The sequence below is a fragment of the Ovis aries genome, chromosome 13 (assembly GCF_016772045.2).
Source record: "Ovis aries strain OAR_USU_Benz2616 breed Rambouillet chromosome 13, ARS-UI_Ramb_v3.0, whole genome shotgun sequence".
NCBI classification, from domain to species: Eukaryota; Metazoa; Chordata; class Mammalia; order Artiodactyla; family Bovidae; genus Ovis; species Ovis aries.
This window is the reverse complement of record NC_056066.1, coordinates 10,181,561-10,206,718: the sequence shown is the minus strand read 5'-3', so window position 1 is coordinate 10,206,718 and position 25,158 is coordinate 10,181,561. Positions and strand designations below refer to the sequence as shown.

The following is a 25,158-nucleotide window of genomic DNA, read 5'->3' as shown; positions in this document are numbered from 1 at the left end:
CCTCAGGATTGTGGTCAAATTCTTGAGCTGGCCCTAAATTGCTGCGAACTCCTCTTCTTCTGCCTCCTCCCAGTTTTTTCAAGGAGTGAGGTTGGGTTTTAGGCGTTCTTGAAATCGCCCCGTCCCCAGCGGCCCTGAGGCTCGAACTACCTGATTTCTTGACCTCGAACCGGCTCCCAGGCACCCTGGCTCCGCCCCTGCGCGCCGCCCGGGCGCCGCCGAAGCGCGGAGCGCGGATCACGCGGGCCGGAGCCGCTCTGGGCATGCTCAGAGGCGGGGCCGGAGGGCAGCGGCTGCCGTGGAGTCCGGCCCGAGCGCAGGGGCGGGGGCCGGGGAAGGGGGCGGGAGCCGCGGGCAGTGTCTCGGGAGTCGCGGGCTGCGGCGGGCGCACGCGGGCCGGGCCGGGATGAGCGATGGCCTCGGTCAAGGTGGCCGTGAGGGTCCGGCCCATGAATCGCAGGTGAGTACAGGGCTTGGGGCGCAGGTGGCCCCCGCGCTCTTCCCCACCCGGAGGGAGCTGGTGTCCAGCTCCCCTGCAGAGCCGTCCTGGACTTGGGGTCCAGAGCCGGTCGCCGGCGCCCCGGGCCCGGTGGTGGCCTCTGGGGGCCTGGGGCAACTTAAAGCTTTGCTCTCGCTTTTACACTGCTCGGGAGGAGACTCTGGGGGTAAAGAGTTTAAGGCGCCATGGAGAAGATTCCTGTCAACTCTTCCCGGTCCCGAGAATTTGAGGAAGTTTGCTCGCTCCCCGTTTAAAAAGCATCAAGGGATCACTTTCCTGAAGGTGTAAATTCAAGAGCATGAGTACGGGGCACCAGAGCTGTGAGGCAGAGTCCCGTCAATTGTGCCAACTCAGAAGTTCTCTCACTATTTTCGGTGTAACTTTTTAATTTCTTAATAAGAGATGATTATGATTGATTGTGATTCACCAAACGTGAACCTTGACTTCTTCTGATCCGTAGTTTCGCTGTCCTTAACTTCAGGTTAAAGAGTGGATGGGAAAACTTTAAGTTTTGCTTAAAAACTGGGAGAAAAAAATTCAAGGACCCTTAAGTACACGTGTTTGAAATATGCTGATGTTAATAGGGAGGTGGTTATAATTTAATCTTGAATGTTTCTAGTAAGTGATGCTTTTCAGAATGATGTGACTCTGCATTCTGTGAAGAATAATCTGTTCTTCCTTTTCAGTGACTATAATCACTGGCTTTAGAATAGTTACTTTTTAAATTGGTTTAACTTTAAAGAATGAAGTGGATCTAAACGGGATATGTCCTTCCCAGTTGATAGGAGCAGTTCACGCAAGGCCATTTGTTTTTATTGGCTTCTCAAGCAAGTTGAGCATACCATATGGCCTTTGCTACTTTTCTTGTGTTGACTTTGGAGGTCATTGTTTGTTAGTTCTGACAGCTGATTGAGGCATCAGAGGATTATAAAATCAAGAGATTGCTGGAACCTTCTTTGATTCACCTGAATCTGTTTTTCTGTTGGCAGATAGGGAGTCGTTATTCTGATTTGTAGCTTTTGGAAACCAATGCTTTTGTGATTTTTAAGTTATTTCTAAAGCTTTTTAGGGAAGAAGTTTGACTTTTGGGTAAGTCAGATATATACATTTCTATGTGTATTCAGTCCTACAAAACAAATGGGCCCCATTTAGATGTTTTTAAAAGATTGTTCTTTATTTTGGATTTACATGTACAACATATGAAGGTTCTTTTCCTTCTTTGAACTAAAGAAGCTTTGGAGCACATGCTACAAGATTGTATTGAGTAACTAGAAGGCATTTATTAAGTGCCTGCCAATGCTGGAGACCTGTGTTTGATCCCTCGGTCAGGAAGATACCCTGGAGAAGGAAATGGCAACCCACTCTGGTATTCTTGCCTGGGAAATCCCATGGACAGGGGAGCCTGGCGGGCTACAATTCGGACACGACTGAGCGACTGAGCACAGGGAAGCAGAAATCTGGCTACAGGTGGGGATGGGAAGGTTGGAAAGATCCATGGAGACAGTTTGCTGGCAGAATTGACAGGAATTGGCAGTTCATTGGGTGGGAAGGTGGAGAGACGGGAAGAACAGTCACTAACTGAGGTTTGATGCTTAAGAACGTGGGAGAGGTTTGGGGAAGGTGTGTTCTCTTGGGTTGGTGGGTTTCAGGAGAGGCAGTAAATGTCAGATACAAGCACAGTGTCCCGCTAGAATGAGCGCTTCCCCAGGTGTTGACGAGGGTCACTGTCTGAAGTGTCGGAAGGACATCCATTTCTTTGCTGGTGTTGAGGAGACTGGAAGAAAACACGAGTCTCAGGTGATCTGAGGATTGGCATTCGGAAATTTTTAGCACATGGATGACAGTTCAAGAATGTTACAGTGAGGTGTTGATTTCTCAGGAGGAGAAATTTTTTTTAAAAAAACATTTTGTTTATTTATTTGGCTGTGCTGGGTCTTAGTTTTGGCATGTAGGATCTAGTTTGCAGGACCTAGTATCCTGATACCCTGACCCAGAGATCGGACCAAGGCCCCCTGCCCTGGGAGCGTGGAATCCTAGCTACAGGACCACCAGGGAAATTTCTAGAAACCTTATTTTTCTGTATAGAGCACAGATATACAGTAGATTAAAAAAGAAGACTGTTTACCATCAGAAGAAGAGGGAATCAGGCTGGGTGCTGGGATATGCTTCTCTGTAGGTTTCCAGGGAGGTGATTGGCCTGCAGGCGTGGAGGAGAACCAGCACAGCGCATGGTCGTGAAGGGAAGGGAGAAGGGGCTCCCGGAAGAGGCGGTGGTTGCTGGTGTCTGGTATTACCAAGGGAGAAGGCAATGGCACCCCACTCCAGTACTGTTGCCTGAGAAATCCCATGGACGGAGGAGCCTCATAGGCCTCATAGGGTCGCTAAGAGTCGGACACGACTGAGCGACTTCACTTTCACTTTTCACTTTCATGCACTGGAGAAGAAAATGGCAACCCACTCCAGTGTTCTTGCCTGGAGAAGCCCAGGGACAGAGGAGCCTGGTGGGCTTCCGTCTATGGGGTCGCACAGAGTCGGACACGACTGACGTGACTTAGCAGCAGCAGCAGCAGCAGCAGGTATTGCCAAGATGGTGCTCTGCTGATGCCAGTACGTCTTTGGTCTTGGAGATGAGTTTTGATAACCTTCCAAAGAGCAATTTCAAGGAGAGAAAGTGTTCCGGAAGTTGGCAGTGAAGTGGAAAGAGGTATACTAATGGCCAACCAGAAATGCTTGGCTTAACTCATAAGGAAAGAGTTGCAGGTTATAATATTTGTAAGAAACCATTTTTCACCAATGAGATTGGTGAATATTAGCTGAACTTCGAGTGTTGGTGATGGGATCGTAAAGGGTCAACACCTTTGAAACTTCCGTGTTGGGAAATTTGACAGTAGCTGTCAAGATATGAAATTTATAAACTCTTTGGTTGAGAAATTTCATTTCTAAGATTTTATTTTATAGATTGTATTCCTGTCTACCAAGATGTATGTATAGGGATACTTCTGCATCATTCTTTGTATAACAACAACAAAAAAATCATAAATGAGCTAAATGTACAGTAATGGGGGAATTTTAAAATTGTGGCCAAGTCATTTGGCAGAGTATAATACTTACGAAAGACTCTTAGGATCTTTGTCTTAAAAAGAGTTCCAAGATAGAGAATTAAGTAAGAAAAGCAAGATACTCACAGATGCATACACTGTTGTAGAGTTGTGTGAATGTTAAAAATGTTAAAAATGCACACACACGGCTGTATCTGTATAGAGTGATTCACAAGAAGCCTGACAGCTAACTCTGGGGAGGAGGGCTGATGAAGAGTGTATTAGGCCGGGATAGAAGACGTTTCTTTCCTTTTACTGTTTGAGTTTTTACTTTGCTCTTGGTAGTTTTATAATTAATAATTCAAAACTTGTTTATGTAATTTTAAGGAGTCATCCAAGAAGTCATTGGCACCACAGAAAGAATTTTTAGCTCGTTGTCCAGGCGGTTTGAAGGAACTTGTTAAAAGAATTTTCCCCCAGTTTGATTGAGATGTGATTGACATATTTGTAAGTGTCAGATATATGGCCTAATAACTTGACTTGTATACCCTGTGAAATAATTACCACAATAAGATGAGTTAACATCCATCATCTCATATTGTTCCAAAAAAAAGAAAAAAATGTTTTTTTCCCTTGTGATGAAAACTCTTAGGATTTACTCTCAAAACAGCTTTCAAATACCTTCCAGAGGTATTAACTGTGGTCATCATGTTGTACATTATATCCCCGGGGCTTATTTATCTTATGACTGAAAGTTTGTGACTTTTGATGCCCATCATCCAGTCCCCCTGTTCCCTATCCCTTGCCTATGCTGCTGCTGCTAAGACGCGTCAGTTGTGTTGGACCCTGTGCGACCCCAGAGACGGCAGCCCACCAGGCTCCCCGGTCCCCGGGACTTTCCAGGCAAGAACACTGGAGTGGGTTGCCATTTCCTTCTCCAATGCGTGAAAGTGAAGTCGCTCAGTTGTGTCCAACTCCCAGTGACCCCATTGACTGCAGCCTACCAGGCTCCTCTGTCCATGGGATAACCACAAATCGAATTCCTTTGACCTAGTTGTTTGTTGCTGTTTTTTTTTTTTTTTTTGATTCCACATGTAGGTGCCATCTATACAGTAGTTCTCTTTCTCTGACTACTTTCACTTGGCATAATGCCCTCAAGATTCATCTATGTTGTTACGGATGGTAGGATTTCCTTCTTTTTCATGGCTGGGTAATATTCACATATTCATATTTGTGTGTGTGTGTCGGTCCTGTCGTCTTTATCCATTCATCTGTTGATGGACCCTTAAGTTGTTCCCTGTCTTGGCTTTTGCAAATAAGGGTACAAGCTCTGAAGGCAGGCAAACAGGAAGCAGCCAGTAGGAAGGAGAGGCCTGGGGTGATAAGGCGGTTGGGTTGCATCCTGTTGAAGGATGGGGCAAGGGGTTGAGATACTGACTCTAAGCCAGGAGCCTGTGTGGTCACCGGTCCTCTGGAGAGGCACCCAGTACTTGATTAAGGACAAAATATGATGTGTTCCTTTTTAGTAATTGTCCAGGAGGAGGAAACTTCTTCCTCTCCCTCTTGGTGAGTTCTTATGACTGGTCTAATAATGAAATTGACAGAAGGTTAACAGGAGGAAAAGAAACAAACTTGTAAGGAATTGACAGGTCAAAGAACCTTAGGTTTTGTGTGCCCAATTAGTGGGGAATCTAAACAGGGTTTGAGCTTGGGGTGGTTGTTTCATTGCTAAGTGGCATCTGGCTCTTTGTGACCCCATGGATTGTAGCCCACCAGGGCCCTTTGTGGAGAATCGCAGGGACGGGGGAGCCTGGTGGGCTGCCATCTGTGGGGTCGCACAGAGTCAGACACGATTGAAGCGACTTAGCAGCAGCAGCAGCAGCAGGGCCCTTTGTCCATGGGGTTTCCCAGGCAAGAATACTGAAGTGGATTGCCATTTCCTTCTCCCGGGGATCTTCTTGACCCAGCCATTGAACCCGCGCCTCCTATATTGACTGAGCCCCCAGGGAAGCCCCTTGGGGTAGCACATTGAAGAAGAACAAGGTCCGGAATCCCCGTCTTTGGCAGTAGTTGGGGGGGTCCTTCCTCCTCCACAGGCAGGGGGTCTGCCTTTCACGTGGAGATTGGTGTCCTGCTTTCAGGGAGACAGAGAGGAGGGCCAGAGTGTCCCTCATAGATTGACCGTTTCTTAAGTAACTTTAATTTAAAACAATCAATGTGCCATGGAGGTGAATTTTGGGGTGGCCCACCCTGAACCCCAGCACTACCTGTGGCTTTTGGTTATGTGGCAGAAGTAGTAGTTTGAAATTTGAAAAAGCCATTACATTCCATCACTAACAGCCCCTCCCTTTATTGAGAGTTTTCTCTGGACCAGTGGTGCAGAACCTCATTTAATCTTTCTCGTAATATTAGCAGGTAGAGGCTGTGAGTGTCATGCTGTTTTCCAGACTGAGGAAGATAGTTAGCTTGTCCAAAAGTCAGTTTCCTAGACAGTCACAGCTATGCTTTATAACATGAATGAAATGTCAGCAGATACTTCATTCATAATTTTTATGGGCAAAAGCTTACTATTTATGTACTGTCTCTGCCTTTTTCTTGGTGATTTCTTCCCTGGTCTTGTTTTTTCCTGGAAACACTAGGTGATTCTTCCGGGTCATCCATCCTGTCTAGTTGATCTATTGGGGTTACATTTTCGGGGTCTGAGGGCACACGTCCTGGGTTCCAGTCTTAGCTGTCATTTACCAGCTGGGTGCCTTTGAACAAGAGACTTAATTGTCCTAAGCCCCAATTTTTACATCTGCAAAATGGTGATGATAATTATATATACCTTATAAATTCTTTTGTGAGACAAGGTCTTTTCCACATACTTTTTACTATGACTCACAATAAGAAACACATTTAAAATGGAAGCCCTGTAGATATGTAAAAGATTTATGAAGTGTTACATGCAGTTCACTCATAGTTTCAATTTTATCCTATTCTATTCTGTCTCATTTTAAAATTTTCTCTTAAAATTAAAAAAAAATTAATTTCTTGGCCCCATCTTGGGACATGTGGGATCCTAGGTCCCTGACCAGGGATCGCACCCACAGGCCCAGCAATGGAAGCCTGGAGTCTCAACTACTGGACCACTAGGGAAATCCCCCCAAATGTCTATTTTTAGGTCTAGTAAATCCACTTTAAGATCTACTGATGAGTTGCAGTTGGCAGTGTGAAGAACACTCATGAGGTTCAGAAGAGAGACATGCATGGGGCAAAGCTCCTCACGTGGTGCCTGGCATATAGCATGGGCTCTGTGAAGACTGCTGCTGCTGCTAAGTCACTTCAGTCACGTCCGACTCTGTGCGACCCCATAGACGGCAGCCCACCAGGCTCCCCTGTCCCTGGGATTCTCCAGGCAAGAACGCTGGAGTGGGTTGCCATTTCCTTCTCCAGTGCATGATAGTGAAAAGTGAAAGTGAAGTCACTCAGTCGGGTCTGACTCTTTGAGACCCCATGGACTGCAGCCCACCAGGCTCCTCCGCCCGTGGGATTTTCCAGGCAAGAGCACTGGAGTGGGGTGCCATGGCTGCTGTTATTGCTCTTACTTTTAGAATTTCACAATTGTACCTTTATGCAATAACTTATGTTTTAAAAATGTTCTCCCCCCAAATTTATTTTTGTTGGGTGCTGGCCGCAGACCAGATGTTAGCTCTGTAATGTGTTTTCTGGTCTGACAAGGCAGGTCCACCCCACACCTTCTCTCCATGGCAGTTCTCAGCCTCTCTTCGCGATTAGCCTCTAGAATCTGCTGTCATGTCTGTCCAGTTAAAAGGGAAAGAAAAAAATGCCCGTGGTTGTCTGACTGGGGTTGATGTCGTTAGGCTCTGCTGAAGTCTTCCCGTTGGAGGGCAGGCGTGGCGGGGAAGATGGGTCTGCGGAGGCCTCTGCGATCTGTTTCGGCACCAGGCTCCGGTGGCCGTGTCCGCTGAGCCGCTGCCTCGCCTTGCACCAGGCATGTGCTCACTTCTTCACCTTGGGGACTTCCTTTTCCCCTCCCACCAACTGACTGACAGAGGCTTTTCACCCCCTTTTGACAGAGGGGAAATGGAACGGCACCCCCAGATAATCAAGCGGGCTGAGCTGGCTCCGCCTCCCTCCGGAGCCCTCTCCCCAGGGACTTGTCGTCCTGGGCTCGCTGATGACAGAGCTGTTGGCCTCGGGGGATGGCTGGGCTGCTGGCGGAGAAGTCAGGGCCACAGCCACGCATGCTGGCAGCAACAGAATCCGCCTGTGGTTGTCAGGGGACCTCGGGGTTCTGGAGGCTGGAGGCAGAGGTCTCGTAGCTCCCCAGGGTCCCTTCAATGAACAAGTGGAGACTCAGTTGAGCCCTGAAGACGGGGTGTCAGCGACCACCATTTAGAGGGGGTCTGTGAAGTGCTTGACTGTTGCCCTTTGAAAGGCAGCACAGTCCCTCCACTCTGCAGATGAGGAGCAAGGCTCAGAGAGCCTGCCCGAGGTCACACAGCTCGGTCATGGTGTGTAGTCCCTCCATTCTGCAGATGAGGAGCAAGGCTCAGAGAGCCTGCCCGAGGTCACACAGCTCGGTCATGGTGCGTAGTCCCTCCATTCTGCAGATGAGGAGCAAGGCTCAGAGAGCCTGCCCGAGGTCACACAGCTCGGTCATGGTGCGTAGTCCCTCCATTCTGCAGATGAGGAGCAAGGCTCAGAGAGCCTGCCCAAGGTCACACAGCTCGGTCATGGTGGAGAATGGGTTTCCCCCCCATAGTACAGAAGGCTCAGATGAGGACAGGCGGGGATGCCTGGCAGATGGCACTAAATACAGTTACTGGGGATCTTAGACAAACTGGAGATTTTGGTGAGGATTGGTTGAGAGGTTGGTAGGCAGGGTGTTCTGAGGACAGGTCTTTGTTCAGCTTGGGAGTTGGGGCTGTTATAGTCCTGTCGTGTGCTAGCTAGCCTCGTAGCCCTTGGCTGCATGCAGCTACTTATATCAACATTAAATAAGATGTAAAATGTAGTTTCTTGGCTGTACAAGTCACATTTCAAGTGCTCAGTATCTACACGTGGGGCAGGGCACGTCCGTCCTCGTAGAAGGTTCCGTGGGACAGGAAGGCTGGGCTGGGCTGGGCTTGAACCCCAGTTCTCCCGCTTCCTCGCTCTGGGTCTCGGCGCTCCACTGAGGTGTTCTGTGCTTCCGCTTCTTCACCTGTAAGGTGGAGATTGTCGCAGGAGCCCCCTCGTGGGGCTGAGATGGCTTTTGAATGAAGTAACCCTTGCTAACAGTATCGGGCCTCAGAGTAAGGGCTCTGTAAATATTGGTTGCTCTTTTTAGGCGCTGAGAGCTGCTGATGGCTTTTCAGAAGTTTCGTCCAATGGCAGTGTAGAGAAACACTACTACGACCAGCTCCAGCCACAGTGAGCATTGGTTGACTATTTCCCAGGGGTGATGCTCAGTGCCTTTAAGGCACTATTATCCCACTGGCTTCGCTGCCACATTCTGGACTGCAAGGCCCCGAGGCCTCAGCTCTCTGTGCAGCAGGCAGACTTTCAGGGAACTGGAGTGCGACTGAGGGGGCTGGGACCCTGGATCAGGCTGGAGTTCTGAGTAATAGGAAAGGGCATGAGATCGAAACTTATGAACAGGACCCTGAAAAAACTTTCACAGTATTGTTTTGATTGTGAAAATACTGTGTGCTTATGAAAAACGTGTGCGAAAAGTGTACCCAAGAAATCAAATCGAAAATTGATCGTAATTTCTTGATCCAGAGATGATCCAAATTTGGTTCAGGTGCATTTGAATCCGGTCTCTTTTTTTTTTCCCCTGATTTTGTAGCAACATAATGTATAGCTGTTTTATATCCTGTGTTTTGCATTTGCAAGAAACATCTTGAAGACCAGTCATTAGGGTGTAGAGGGGGGAAGAGCCAGATGACTGAGTGGCTTGGGGCCTTGTCAGGTGGAGGCATGACTTTTCCCAAGGTTAGGATGTGGGCTGAGCAGGTCGGAGTAAAGGGCCACCGTGGTGAACTGAGTTGGCTTAGGATGCTAGTGGGGGATCCAGGCAGTAGGCACTCGGGTGACTTTGGTCTAAAGCTGATTTAGCCTACACAGTCTTGTTTTATGATTAATTTTCTAAATTATTTCAATAGCTTTTTCTGTTTTTGTGGATCCTGGAATTGGGACGCAATCCTGCTAAGGCCTGTTTTGTGGGAGGAAATATGTTATACTTCTGGCCTGGGGCCGATGTGACAACGCCCCAGCACCTCCACCCCCTCCCCAGGGCAGGGCCTCCCTCTGTTCTCGATGGCCTGGATTGCCTTCTGTCTCGCTGCAGTGACAGACACCAGTCCTCTGAAACCCCTCACGGAAAGGTAGTCCTTTTCCCCTTGGGTTCAGCCCAGTGACTCTCATCAGGCACAGGGGAGGGACCGCCAGAGGGGCCTGGGTGCGTCCCTTCACTTCCTCCGACTCTGCGTTGAGCTTGTGTTTCCTGCTCTGTTCTTTTACAAGTATATTCATTCATAGTTGCTGCCCAGGGGAAGGGAAGGAACTGTTCTGTGACCAGCAGTCCACTCACAGACACGTGGAGCAAACGTCAACACAGAATTTAAAGTCAGTTGAGAAAGTGCTTTCACTTTAATAGTGTTGATAAGTGATTTTTGTCGCCAGTTACTGTCTCTAGGTGTTCACTCACTAGGAACTCTGCTAAATCCTTTGCCATCATTATCTAATTTAATTCTTGACAACAGTCCACAGCAGTGAATATTTTTTAGCTCCACTTTCTAGATGAGGAAACTGGGGATTAGAGAAAGGTCAGGTCCTGGCTCAAATACCACTTCTTCCGAGGAGTCTTTATCATTCTGCATCGGTCATCTGGCTTCATGGCATTTACCGTGATTGAGTTTTGTGTGTGTGCTCGTGGAAGGATTTTTGTTTGGTTTGTTTATCGTCTCTCTCCTTCTTGCACGTAAACTCCAGGAAAGCCGGTGACGTTGTCCGGTTTGTTCGTGGCTGTTTTCCCAGGGCCCAGAACGGTGCCTGGCAGGGATGGTCACCCAGAACGTACTTGCTGCATTAATGACTGTCACCTCCTACCCAGTCTCTCAGTTCGTGGATGCATATAAGGAATCGGCATCCTTGGGATGCCTCGCATTGCTCCCTGTGAGTGCAGGGGAATCTTGACGATCTTCCTGTCAGATGTCAGGGGATGGGGAGGTAGGAGCAGGCCAAGGAAGGGCCTCGGTAAGGACGGCTTTGGGCTTTCCCTGTGTATGAAGTTCAAAAAGTGAAACTGAAAGTGTTAGCCACTCAGTGGAGCTTGACTCATTGTGACCCCGTGGACTGTTGCCTGCTAGGCTCCTCCGTCCATGGGATTCTCCAGGCAAGAATCCTGGAGTGGGTAGTCCTTCCCTTCTCCAGGGGATCTTCCCAACCCAGGGATTGAACTCTGCCCTCCCACATTGCAGACAGATCCTTTACCCATCTGACGCCCCAGGGAAGCCCGTGTATTAAGTTAATTATACACAATTCATATAAAATTTGTGTTATGTTTATCTCTTAAGGTTAGAGGATTGGTGGTAAAACACTGTTTTTCAGTGATATGTGGTTTATGGGACAGAACACTCTTGTTCCTTTGGAAAAAGTTTTTTTTTTTAACTTGAAATAGTTATACAGTAAAGTTCCCATATATGCTTCCCCCAGCTTCCTCTGAATCAGCATTGTAAGTAACCACGGTGCAGTTGTTAGGACCATGGTATTAACAAGGGCAACCCTGGTAACTGGACACGGTTTTCCCGCTAACATCCTTCTTCTGTTTCGGGATCCAGGGCAGGATCCCACATGCTGTTTAGTGGCCTTGTCTCCTTAAACGCCTCTGGTCAGTGGCAGTTCCTGAGACTCCAGAGAGCGCCAGTGAGTTACCTAGCAGCTGCTGCTGTTCACTTGCTCAGTCGTGTCCGACTTTTTGTGACCCCATGGGCTGTAGCATGCCAGGCTCCCCTGTTCTTCACTGTCTTGGAGCTTGCCCAAACTCATGCGCATTGAGTCAGTGATGCCATCCAACCATCTCATCCTCTGTCACCCGCTTCTGCTCCTGTCCTCAGTCTTTCCCAGAATCAGGGTCTTTTCCAGTGAGTCAGTTCTTCGCATCAGGTGGCTAAAGTATTGGAGTTTCAGCATCAGTCCTTCCAATGACTATTCAGGGTTGATTTCCTTTAGGATTGACTGGTTTGATCTCCTAGGAGATCAGCCTTCCTTATGGTCCAACCATCTATATCCGTACATGACTACTGGAAAAACCATAGCATTGACTAAACGGACCTTTGTCGGCAAAGTGGCGTCTTTGCTTTTTAATACGCTGTCCAGGTTTGTCGCAACTTTTCTTCCAAGAAGCAAGCGTCTTTTAATTTCATGGCTGCCGGCACTGTCCTCAGTGATTTTGGAGCCCAAGAAAATGAAGTCTGTCACTGCTTCCACTTTTCCCCCATCTCTATGCCAGGAAGTGATGGGACTGGATGCCATGATCTTCATTTTCTGAATGTTGAGTTTTAAGCCAGCTTTTTCACCTTCATCAAGAGGCTTTCTCGTTCTTCTTCGATTTCTGCCATTAGGATGGTGTCATCTGCATATCTGAAATTATTGACTTTTCTCCTGGCAGTCTTGATTCCAGTTTGTGCTTCATCTAGCCTGGTATTTCTCATGATGTACTCTGCATGTGAGTTAAATAAGTGGGGTGACAACATACAGCCTTGATGTACTCCTTTCTCAGTTTTGAACCAGTGCACTGTTCCATGTCCGGTTCTGACTGTTGCTTCTTGACCTGCATACAGGTTTCTCAGGAGGCAAGTATGGTGGTCTGGTATTCCCATTTCTTTAAGAATTTTCTATAGTTTGTTGTGATCCACAGTCAAAGGCTTCAGTGTAATCAAGCAGAAGTAGATGTTTTCTGGAATTCCCTTGTTTTTTTCTATGATCCAACCAATGTTCGATCTCTGGTTCTTCTGTCTTTTCTAAATCCAACTTGTATATATGGAAGTTCTCAGTTCATGGAGTGTTGAAGCCCAGCTTGAAGGATTTTGAGCATTATCTTGCTAGTATGTGAAATGAGTGCAATTGTGAGGTAGTTTGATCATTCTTTGGCATTGCCCTTCTTTGGGATTGGAATGTTAACTAACCTTTTCTAGTCCTGTGGCCATTGCCGAGTTTTCCAAATTTGCTGGCATATTGAGTGCAGCACTTAAACAGCATCATCTTTTAGGATTTGAAATAGTTCAGCTGGAATTCTATCACCTCCACTAGCTTTGTTCTTAATGTCCCTCAGTGTGAGTTTCTCTGACATTTTGTCATGACTAAAGTGAAGTTATTCGGTTCTGGCGTATGGAGAATTTGTAGAATGCCACTTAAGTGCCCTTCGTCTCCTATCATGGGGGTTCATAATGCCAGTGTGTCTTTTTACTGGTGATGTTGACCTTGGTCCCTTGGTCAAGGTGGTGTTGGCTGTATTGTTATATTTTTTCCTTTTTGTAATTAATGCGTATCTGAAGGAAATACTTTGCAGGAAAAGTTTTTGCCTTCCGTTTCAACAGTATTTTGCCTGTGGGAACATTTCAGATTTTCTGATAAAAGTTCTTGTTCATTTAAAACATTTTTCTACCTCTGAGTTAGTGAAAAAGGATTAGTCATATTTAAAATGGAGGACATCTGTGCCTTGGAAGGCTGATGACGATTGTGCGGGACTATGCACCTAAAGTCTGCAGTAAATCATTTATCGGCTCAGTGTGTGCTCGTGTTTTCTACTCTCTGCCGTTTCTTTCTTTTTTTTTTTTTTTTAAAGATGGTTATTATCCACTGAACTGATTTTTAATCGGCAGTTTGAAAATCCTAGTGTAGTGAATCCATTATTCAGAGCAGAACTTCGTAAAATCTGATTTTTCTATGTGAGAGAACTTCGAAATTAGGATGTTATTAGAACGTGTGTCCTCTTTCCTCTGTGAAGCTGGGGTGGGGGTTGGGCTTTTGACCCCCAAGAGGCTAAATAAAGCTTAGAATGAGGATTTTCAGCCAAAGGATCTAGGAACCTGAGCCGACCGTGGGATGTCCACTGCCGGGAGCTTTCTTTCTCAAGTCCTTGTGGCCTTGTGGTCTTGGGGTCTCTGGCCTGGCTGCACCTCCAGATCCTTATTTTCAGGGTTTATTAAACAGAGTCTAAGTCGTCACGGTGACTCAGCTTGGGGCACAGGTAAATCACTTTGTGAGTTCCCTCTGAGTGGGACTTGAACTTTCCCAGGGAGCTTTCAAGAAGAACCATTCAGGCTGATGGAGGCTAGCTGAGAAGTGAAGCACGTTGCAGAGATAAAGCTTTTAAAATATTAGGTTTTGGTCTGTTCGCTCTCTTTTTGTAAAGTTAGTGTTTTTATAGGAGTTATCTCTGCTAGGTCAGATGGAAGGGCAACTGTGAGAAAATGTCCGTAGTCCTGGGCTGGCGCTCATGTGTGGGGATCCAGTTGAGATGTTTTTCTTCTGGTTTGAAAAATATTAAAAAATTTTTCATTTTGAAATATGTGCAAAAGTTACAAAAATGGGGCAGCGTTCCCATGTATCTTTCACCTTGTACACCTGTAGTATAATTAAAAACCAGGCGAGGAACTTGACGCAGTATTATTCAGTGGTCTGATTCATCCAGGTTTCCCAAGTTGCCTCCATGGTATCTTTTTCTCTGGTCTAAGATCACACAAGACATTTAGTTGTCGTGTAAAATATCTACTTTTTTAGCTTTTCTTGTTCTTAGGGCCAACTTTGACTATATTGATGCACTATATTAAGGGTGAGAACAGGTACCCTCCTCCCAGGCCCCCAGTACCTCTGCCCACTCAAAGGACTGAGGAATTTTGCCTCCTGGCATCCTTGATTATTTGAGCTGGCATCCTTGATTATTTGAGCTGCTGACCCCTTGGTTGGATTGGTTGTTCCACGTGTCAATGAAAAGGACAGTTGGGGACCTTTAATCCTCAATGGGGCTTTTCCCCAAGAGAACCTTATTTCTAGTGGTAACTTAACCTGTGCTTCCTCCTAACAGCTTTCAGATTTTCTGTTCTTTTTGATGACTAATAAATGAATTAAAGGACCAGTGGAAGGAATTTATTCTTTTCTTTCCTGGAACCTAAGTGCTCTGGAATGGATTTGATTATCTCTAATTTGATCTTGGCTGGAATTCCTCTCTCTCTTGATTATAAAGAGTCAGAGGATTTTGTGGTGGTTTCTGCTTTTACCATCTTTCTCCCTCTTCATTTTATTCTACTCTTGACTTTTGAGAGACAGCTATTGATAATCAGTCTTGGATAAATCTGATTTATTTTCTCTGCCGTCTTTTTCAGGCTTTGGCCCATGTTTGTAGTTATTGATTTTCCATTTCTTATTCATTCCTGCCTTCACTCAGCAGACATTAAGTGCTCTCACATAAGAGAAAATGCTTTTTTCGTGTGGGATCTTTTCCTTGGAGGGACATCTCAGTACTGTGGCTGGATTAAATTAGCAGGACAGAAGTTTCACGGACTCATAATTCCAGACTTTCACATGGTGTTCAGTGAAGGTGCAAGAGAGGCATGGGTGTTGAAAGGTAGGTAAGTCAGATGGTCCCAGAGCTGCATCCTGCTATTGCCAGTGACTACCTGCATGGTTTTCTAAAGGATAACTTTAGTCTTCTGGTCTCTTCTTCCTTCATCTGTACAACAAGGACAGTGATACCTACCTGTATGGTTATTTTCACAGTGTAAGGAATTCATGGCAGTAAAGTGCTTGCACAGAGTGGGCAAGTCAGTGGTAACTTATAATTTCGTGTTGTGCCTTTGGGGATTTCACATGAATATTGTGATGATGGAGCAGAATCTTATATAACTCAGTAATGAGTGGACTTTGTCCGCCTGTCGCCTAGTGTTAGGGTCACTGTGTAGATAATAAAATGCAGTATATGTTCTGATAAAGGAGAATCAATGTGAGCTCAAGTCTACAGGTAGACGTTATAACAGAAATGGAGCTCTGTGGTCTGTATAGGCTTCATGTGGTGAAGAGCAGGCGTTTTTCTGGTGACCTTGGCATCTGTCCAGCCATTGAGCTTTTATTGGGCTTTTTCTTCACGATCCCTGCCCTCCAGTAGCTTATGATCTAGTGGGAGCTGTAGACACAAAGAGGATGTCCCCAGTTCTGTGGGTGATGGTGGGTACTCAGGGCATGGGGGTGAGGGGCTGCAGAGGTGTTGAGTGGAGCACCTTTTCGGGGCTGGGAAGGACAGCCGGAAGACTCCATCACTGAGGACTCTGTAAACGAGTTGGCTGCACAGACAAGGTGGGCAATGGCATTTTAAGCAGAAAGGGTCCATCGGCCCTAAGCTGGGGAGTGTGGCTGGGGAGCTGCAGTGTTGTGACGTGTCCAGAACTTCAGATGGCTGCTGAGCGTGGGGACAGGGCCGGGAGGTTCAGATTCCGGGGGTCCTGCCGTCTGGACTTTATTGTCCTTTCTTCCTTTTCGTTGTCCTGAAATGGTATATCTTAAAGCTGATTCTGTACGTAATGGGAACTGTTTTACAAATGGATGTAACACTTTTCTAACGCATGTTAGAAAGCCAAGGAGTAAGACTGACAGGCAGCCCTGGGGGGGCATCAGAGGTGACTGAACACAGAGGGGTGGGAACTAGTGCCTTGGGATTGGAGCAGCCCTACCGTCCCAGCCACCTGCCACCACCACCCTGCCCACCCGCCCGCCTGTCCACCCGCCCGCCCACCCGTCCGCCCCACCCGTCCATCCACCCGCCCATTCACCCGCCCATCACTCCACTTACACATGCACCCCCCCCCACCCCCCACCCATCACTCCACCCACCCACCCATCCACCTACCCATCCACTCACTCATCCATCCACCCATCACCCCACCCCATCACCCTACCCACCCATCACACCACCCCAGCCACCCACCCATCACTCCACCCACCCACCCATCACTCCACCCACCCACCCACCCATCACTCCACCCACCCATTCACCCACCCATCACTCCACTTACACATTCACCCACTCCACCCCACCCCCTCACCCCATCACCCCACCCCACCCCACCCATCCACCTACCCATCACCCCCACCCACCCACCCATCCACCTACCCATCACCCCACCCACCCACCCACCCCACCCCACCCCATCACTCCACCCACCCACCCACCCATCCATTCACTCATCCATCCACCCATCACCCCACCCCATCACCCCCCCCCCCATCACCCCACCCCCCATCACCCCCCCCCCCCCCCCCCCCCCCACCACTCCACCCACCCATCCATCGGTCCTCATTACCATTCACTCCCATCTACCCACTCATTCATCTTCTCTCTCACCCACCCACCTGCCTGCCTTGCCAACTATCTGGGGAATCTGGTTCTTTCCCTTTTTAAGAAAGAGTCAACTTAAAAAAAAGCAAAAAACCCTGACCCTTGGGCACCTCTTTTCTCCATCTTTTGTCTGTACCAGACTATAAACCAGATATCACTGTATTTCTAGAAAGAGGTTTCATTTCCCCATCATTGATTGATTGATAGATTGATCAAACTCTGCCAGGTGTATGCCAAGTCTTGTATTAGACCAGCAGTTCTCAAAAAGTTTTGGAGATGGTTTAAAAATTACTGTTGAACCCAAAGAGCTTTTGTTTTGTGGGTTATATCAGTATCTTTACCACATTGGAGGTAAAAGACATAATACTTGTATTTTTCTATATTTAAAAAAGTGTTTATTGTTTTTAAAATTTTTTGACTGTGGTGAGTGGCATGTGGGATCTTAGTTCCGTGCCTAGGGATCGAACCCGAGTCCCCTGCACTGGAAGTGTGGAGTCTGAACCCCTGGCCTACCAGGGGAACCCCAGCGCAGACATTTTTAGAAGAGTATCCGAGCACGTTGTCATCGCACGTCTTGTAGCCTCTGGAAAACTTCACTGAGCAGCCATGAGTGAGAGTGAAAAGGCACGTGGTGTCCCGGTGTCTTTATAAAAAGGGTTTGGACCTCTCACAGTTCGCCGCCCCCCACCCCAGACTCTGAGAAGCCGCTGGGCTGCATGTTGGGAGTCCGGTGAGGCTCCAGCCCCGAACAGGCCCTGCGGCTGTGGGACGGGGTCCCTGGTGCTGGGAGCCTGTGATGGGGGTCAGGGCCTCGCTGAGACTTGGGGTGCTGGGGAAGGCCCTTGGAGGGAGGGGCGGCTCAGGCAGGCCTGCAGCAGGCACCGGCGTGTGGCGGGTGGAGGGGGCAGCACCTGGAGGCCCAGAGGCTGCGCGAGAGCAGCTGAGAGCAGTTCCTCAGGGCTCTGTTAATGCCGCATTCGCTAGGAAGAGAGCGGCAGTTTGCTTTCTCTGTGTGGCTTCAGTGTGGTGTGATTTTATCCACCTGCTTAATCTCAGAGGCAGACAGCTGCTCTCAAGTCTCTTTTCCGTGTGACTCAGGGAAGCCTGGGGCCAGGTCTCAGCACTCCTGTTGGAGAGCCTCCTATTTCAGATGCTGAGCAGGATTTGCCAAGCTTTAAAAAGGCCAACAGCAGAGCCATGAAACGTGAGGGGCTGAGAAGCAGCGTGGATGGTGCAGCAGAGTGGAGGCCACATGGAAAAGCTTGATTAATCATCAGAGAACCGGAGGGCGACACTTGCAAGCTGAGGACTCGAGTGCAGCAGAAGTCACCTGCTCACCCGATGTCACCGTATTATCAGTGAGAGCCCTTGCAGGAGGGCTGTCTCCCCACCTGCTCACCTCCACCTTTGAGATGACGTCCAGACTAGAGGTGTACGCCCGGGCCAGGTGCAACCTGAGACCTCCTTCCCCCTGTGTGGCCGTAGAAGGGGCCTGCTGTATTGTGCCGGGACTCTGTGCTTGGCAGAGCCCAGAAAAGAGGCCCGTCCTGTTTTGCTCTGTCTCTGTTTTACTGCAGAAAGCACGGGGGTATCAGAGGACTTTCTGACCTCAGGCCCTTCAGGCTTGATGACGAGGTGAGTGCTCTGATTTCTATGTGTAAATTGTGGCAGGGTATTTGGTTTCAAGGAATCTGGGGTGGCTTCTTGAATTAGGAGCCTGTGAATGCTGCACCAGTGTTACAGCTCAGGGAAGGGCGGGTTCTTCTTCTTGAGGTATCTCGAGGACACTCGGGGGTGAAGATGCTATCCAGGAGTCCGAAAGAATGACCAGGGAGGGTGCAGCCCACTCTGACAAGACAAAAGGAAATGAGAGAAAGCCACTTCCTGGTGGTTTCTTAGTAAACCCTTAATTCCTGAACAAACCAAACCTTATTTGCCTCTGGCTGGGTGAAATCATGTATCGTTCAAAGTCAGCTTGATGAGTTTCGGGGCCTCTGCCAGCTTTTCCAGGACTCTGTCGCCCTGTCCCAGCCCCGTGGGTGGGAGGAGGTCATGAAATCCCGCAGAAGGTACAGGAAGTTTGAAAAGGCATGGTCAGATCCGTTAACTCTGCTGGCAGTTGGTCATCTTAAGGGTTTTACTGTTAGAGGTACAGCCCCTTCTGTGACGTCTGTGGGTTTCCAGGTGTGGGGGCTCAGTCCCCAGGCCTGGGGAGCCAGGTGAGGGGCCGGCTGGCAGGACCCTGCGAGGAGACGGTCCTGCTGTCCATGCGGATGCAGGAGGGCCCTCTGCTTCCAGAGAAGTCTGAGACCCAGATATGTATGTTTGTATGTAAAACCTTCTGATTTTTAACATGTGCTGACACGCCAGCTGCCGACACCTGCATTTCCTGCCTGACGACTGTCTTGGGCACCAAAGTGAAACAGGCTGGAAACACTGGGTAATTAACACCCTGGAACCAGCCCTCAACCAGTGATCCACGAGTATAAATTCCCCCACTCCCTCACCCTCCGATGGGGTAACTTTGAAGTCTGTATGTCACACTACTTCCAGAGTCCCCAGGTGAGACTAAGCTCCATCGTCCCCAGTGTAACTGGCTTGATAATACGCCTTTAATACACCTCTGTCCTTTCCCCATCTCGTTTCCCTTGCCTCCTACTGGCGTTTGCCAGGATTGCCTCCCACATCAATGCCATGGATAAAAAAAAAAACACACACACTCCAAATTAAAGGTATTTTATCTATTTATGTGTATAATTTTTATAATTTTAGTGAAGTATAGTTGATTTACCGTGTTGTGTTAATTTCAGGTGTACAGCACAGCAATTCAGTTATTCTCTTTTTCAAGTTCTTTTCCATTATAGGCTATTACAAGATACTGGATATAGTTACCTGCACTACGCAGTAGGTCCTTGCTTATCTGTTTTATGTGTAGTAGTGTGTCTGTTAATCCCAAACTCCTAATTTATACCTCCCCGCGTAGGTGTTTTAGAACACAGCATAGGTCAGTCCTTAGCCGGGTGCCATTGTAAAACCTTTGGTGTAGAATGGAGGTTTAAAATTTTTCCTCCTTTCTTTATTTTATTTAGAACTCATACACTTTGCACCTTTCCCTTCCTACTCGCTTGCGTGTCAGTGTTGTCCACGTTTGCCAGTCCCACGGTCGAGCCACAAGCATCCCTGAATCTCACCGAGCGCTTAGAGATGCCGGTGCTTCCTGGTGGCCGCGAAGATCAGGAGAGAGGGCACATGGGGGCGGGAGCTCCTGGGAGACGCGGGTCTGTAGGGAGCATCTGTGGGCTCTGGGTGCCCTCGAGGCTTGGTCCTTTGCCTAGGGCCTGGGGTCTGCCCTCTGAAAGTGGTGCCCCCTCGGAGGCAGGCTTGGGGATGGGTGGACAGGCCTAGTGGTCCCCAGAGCGTTGGTCGGTCATAGATGTGGAACCTCAGCCTGGCTGTTTGGATCGGAGCCTCAGCTATGGCTCTGAGCATGCTGCCTGCCTCCGTGGGGCGGGGCGGCGTTCTCTCCTTAGCCCAGGTATTTGGGGGCTTGCTCCTTCTCCATCTCCCTCACCTCGTTTCTCCCAGGTCCGGGTCATGGTTTGTTCTCCTCTTAGGGCTTTGGTGGTGGCGTGAGTATGGGTGAGCCCTGCCTTGCCCCTGGGACGCTGAGTGGGGAGACTAGAGGAGCCAGGAGCTTGAGACACTGGCCTCCTCCTGGACTGAGACTTCCCACCCCAGAGAGTTGGATTTAATGAGTGTGGGGTGCAGGTGGGGTGCAGGGGGCTCCCGGGGCAGGAGCCCTGCTGGGAAGGGATTGATGGCACTTTGCTCTGGGGACCGGATGCCTCGAGTGAGGTCTCCATGCTCTCCTGCTGGCGCCCTCGTGTTTCCCAGCTGAGACCCTCTGGTGCCCTACCCCTTCAGTGTCACTCTCCCTCACGATTGTGCCTCCTTTCTGGGCTGACTTTGTTTCGCGTGCTGACCGCAGCCGAGTCTCTCCTTGGTCTGGACTCTCACCCGTCTGTATGCTGGCTTGCCTTCTACAGCCTGTTTGCTCTCATCCTCGCGGGGTGATCGCGGGCAAGAGCTTCGATCATATGTCTGCATCCCTGGAGAGCCCCGTGAAGGGGAGACCGGTGTGTTTGTCCACTGACCTCCTCCTGCCTCTGGCGACTGTTGCGCCCATTACTTGTGTGTAAGAGTGTGCACTGCACGCTTGCCCTGGGGACGGGAGTGGGGCTGCTGGGCACGGTGCCGGAAGGATGGCGTATCTTCAGGTGGTGCGGCCTGTGCGCTCAGTCAGGAATAACCAGACCTGATCATAGATATTTAAGTGAATTTTGGTGTTTCTGATGTTCTTTTTTTAATTTTAAGTAGTTTTTTAAAATTATTTATTCGGCTGCACTGGGTCATAGTTGCAGCAGGTGGCATCTTGAACCTTCATGGCAGCGTGGGAACTCTTGGTTGCAGCAAATGGGGTCTAGTTCCCTGACCAGGGATTGAGCCTGGACCCCCTGCATTGGGATCTTCGATTCTTAGCCACTGGATCACAGGGAAGTCCCTGTTTCTCATATTCTTATCTTTTTTTATGAACTATGGCCTCTGGATTTGTTGTTCACCAAATGATAAGCATTACGTGCTTCAAATGATAAGTATTATATAAACAAAATTTATGAAGATCAGCTCTATAGTGGTTGCTCATTTTATGAGATCTGGCTAGAAAATTTGGCAAAATTTGTTTTTTTGATTCCCTCCATTTCCACTTACTTTGGGAAAAGATTGGAAAGGTTTTGTTAAAATGAATATCAGTCCCCAGAGGGCAAGCAAAGCACCGTGAGTATTTGTTGAAGAAATGTTTGGGTCTCGGATTTGTGGTGTCAATGAAAGGGCACTTTGGTTTTCTGCTGGTGTGGGGCCTTGTGTGGTCTGCTTTCCCCTGTCCCATCTTTCAGCGAAAAATTATACATGAAGGAAGCTCAGTACTTTTATAGGCGAGGAAACAAAGGCTCAGCAAAGTTAAATGAAGTGCCGACATCTCTCAGCTACTCAGAGTCGGAATTTGCGCCCAGCTCACCGAAGCGTGGTGCTCTCCTGACATTAACCCGCTCGGCTGGACAACACCTGAGGCTGGGCCTGGTGGAAACGCTGCGAGAGACCACGGTTGCATCTCATTCCACTCTGACGCCAAGTGAAGTCCTGAAGAAATAGCCCTTCAGTTTAGTATTTCGTAGCACACCCGTCTGTCAGGTATACTTAGCTGGCAGTGTTGTAAAAGGAATCAGGCTTCTCTTTACCGGCCAGCTATTGTATTTTTTTTTTTTTTTCCCCTCAAAAGCTGCCACTGAGAACATTTTTCTAAAATGGAGGTAAATCTGGAAGGAGTGTTGTAGTGGTGGTGTGGGTACAGGGCAGACAGAACTTGGTATTTCACTGGGCTGTAGCACTAAGCTGATCTCTTTGTGCATCCGTCAACTTAATGTCTGAACACAGGAGAACAAAAGAAGTATTAATAGATCTTCTTATGTTCTCATTGTTATATTATGCTACCCCCTTTAAACTTTCACTTTAAAAGAAAAAATGGGAATAGGTTGGTTGTGTGTTTGGAGAGGCACACTGAAGAAGTTTGGCCACGTGTACATCCTTGCTTTTCCTCTTTCCTGTGACTCAAGAGAGAGAGAAGGTCCCTGTGGCTCACTCTTGGGAGTCACAGTCACAGCTGTGGGTCTGCAGCAAGGGTAAGCTTCGTGTCTGCTTTGGAGTTGACATCTGCCAGCTGAACTGGTGTTTATGGGGGTGTACTTACCTGCGTTGAAAAATCGAAAACATGTCATAGACTCGAAAGCATTTCCTTCACTTTAGTGCTTGAATTTAAGAAAAGTATCTTGCTTTCATCTCAGCTGTTTCATTTATTTCATTTGCTTACTCATTCTCTAGTTCATCCATTCCTCCAAGTGCTTGCTGTATATAAGGACACTGCAGGTCGTGTTGGGGTAGATATCAACAGCAGGGCATAACCTCTGCCTTTGGAAGCATCTAGACCAGTGGGGAGGATGAAGTGTAGTGGCCCAGCCGTAAGTGGGTAGAAAGTGGCAGCTTCCGTGGTGTGTTGTGGGCTGTCACCGCCCAGATGTAGTGAGTGATGGTAGGACTTCACACAGAAGATGTTGGCTAGGTCTGTTCTAGGAAAACCTGCTGGAGGAGGAGGCTTGTTAAGCATCTTGAAGGGAAAGTGAGATGGAGGAGGAAAGCACCTTCCAGGCAGCGGGACCGGTGTGAGGGTCTTTGTCTTGGAAGAAGAGCTAGCTTAGAATGGCAGGGAGCTCAGGTGACCGGCGTGGGTGGGAGCTGAGGCTGGATGGGCTTCTTGTGCCCCTCCATCCAGCACCTGACACAGCTGGTGACGTGCACCTGTTCAGACTAATCTTCCTGTGGGCCTCTTTAAACGTCCTGACCTGCCCACTGGGATCCCATGGGTGCCGAGTTTGCAGAGCTCCCACCTTGAGGAGAATGTCGCTGAAATCAAGTTGGGGTCCTGTCATGTCCTTGACGGTCCTCTGTGGCTGAATCCCTCTAACCTTTCCCAAGGCTGACTCTGGAGGAGCAACTTCGACCCGGTCACTTCACCTCTGGGGCCTTGGGTTCTTTGTGGGTGAGACCAGGGGTGGGCTTGGGCTCCTCTCTCCTGAGCCAACCGCCTCTCGTCGCCTCCACACGGTGACGAGCCTCCCCCTCGGCTCTCCAGCCGTCAGCATCTTGATCTCAGGTGCTTCCCCTGTGTCACCTCCAGAATTCCCTGAGAAAATGTCATTGTCGTCTTCAGTCTTGAGCACAATTTGGTCCTTCAAGATTTGAGGCTTGAGTTTTGTCTCGTATGAAATTCTTGAGCTTTCAACTAGCTTTTCTCAGCTGGAACCAGGGTTCCATGGCACAATTAAGCGTAACTCCCAGAGTAAGGCGTCCATCATATGCAGTGAACTGACCTTGCTCCTGTGCTTTTAGAATGCTGCTAGCTGTGACCTTCTTTAGGGGAATTGAGAATATAGTTGCTTGGTGTATGCACATGCTGTTTTCCTTCCCTGCTTGCTTTTTTGTTGCAAACTGCATCAGAGTTTGCATGCTTCCTGGCTCCCTGCTCTTTCTCCCCACGTGAACGGTGTTCCTCAGTTCTGTGACGTTCTAGACTTCAGAAGAGAAGCCCCAGCCAGAAGCAGCAGTGATACGCAGAAGGCACAACCCTGCCCTGGGTTTTTGTCCTGGAATTGGGGATTCAGAGGAAGGGAGGGCATCACTGAGCAGAGGGCGCCTGAGAAGGAGCTGGAAGGCAGTGAGGCTTCCCCACACTTTAGGATTCCAGTTTTTCTGGGTTGAGGAGGGCATCACTGGGCAATGAGGGCAGCGGCTCCCAAACCAGCTTGGTCCTCAGTGTCTCCCAGGAGGTTAAATACCCACATCTGGTCTCTCCATCCTGGAGACTCTCACCTGGGAAGCCGGGGTTGAGCTCTTGAGATGATTCTGTTGCTCGGCGGGGCTTATGAACCCGGGTTTGGCCGTGTTGCCTTTTGCACACGTCTTTGACTTCGCCCCTGGTCCAGGGTCTCTGTGTGGCTTGTATTGGCCTCCTCACTGGTCTCCTTGGGCTCTCTTCCTCTTCCTGTGTCTGAGGCTTCCTATCCCACGTCAGGTCCTGGTGTTATCTGGCCCCTGCCTCCTTTTTGGCCTGTCCTGCTCCCTGCCTCCCCTACTGTAGTCCCACCAACCTTCCCTCTCTTCCCCAGACCTCTGGCTGGGTCCTGTCCCAGGGTCTCTGCACCTGCTGTTCCTTTTACACGGCCTGCCCGCCCTCACAGCTGTCTACCTGCAATTCAGCCCTCGCTCCCATGCCACCCCTTGGAGAGGTCCTGTCTGACTGCTTGCCTCCCCCTGCCTCTGCCACTAGTTCCAGGACACCCTTTCATTTCTTTCCAGCAATTACCTGTATCTACAATGGTATTTATTTTTTTCTAACCCCCTCCCTAAAGTGAAGACTTCAGACAGTACTCTGTGTTGTTTACCGCTTTATCCTTGTGCTGAGAGTGCTGTTTGGCATTTGAAAGTCTCAGGAATATTTGTTGACTGAAGGAATATCTGGATCTCTCCATCCGGCATCCTGGATAAGAATCTCTTGTCTAGATCTCCAGCTAAACCTTCTCTGATGATTCTGCATGTCTCAGGGCAGCCTGTTGGATATTGAGACACTTCTG

At 48.7% G+C, this 25,158-nt stretch overlaps 1 protein-coding gene across 4 annotated transcripts in view; it reads left to right on the top strand.

Annotated features, from left to right (window-relative positions):
* The first annotated feature begins 269 nt into the window (after nucleotides 1-269).
* KIF16B (kinesin family member 16B) overlaps nucleotides 270-25,158 on the top strand; it is a 300,304-nt gene continuing 275,415 nt past the window's right edge. For 3 of the 4 annotated variants that reach the window (XM_012188149.5, XM_027976491.3, XM_027976490.3), the window contains exon 1: nucleotides 270-460. In XM_012188149.5, coding sequence (XP_012043539.2) covers nucleotides 414-460 — 47 coding nt within the window. In that variant the 5' untranslated portion in view covers nucleotides 270-413. Of the gene's footprint in view, nucleotides 461-18,122; nucleotides 18,554-25,158 lie in introns of those variants that run through there. The other variant, XM_042230295.2, reaches the window with a different exon arrangement.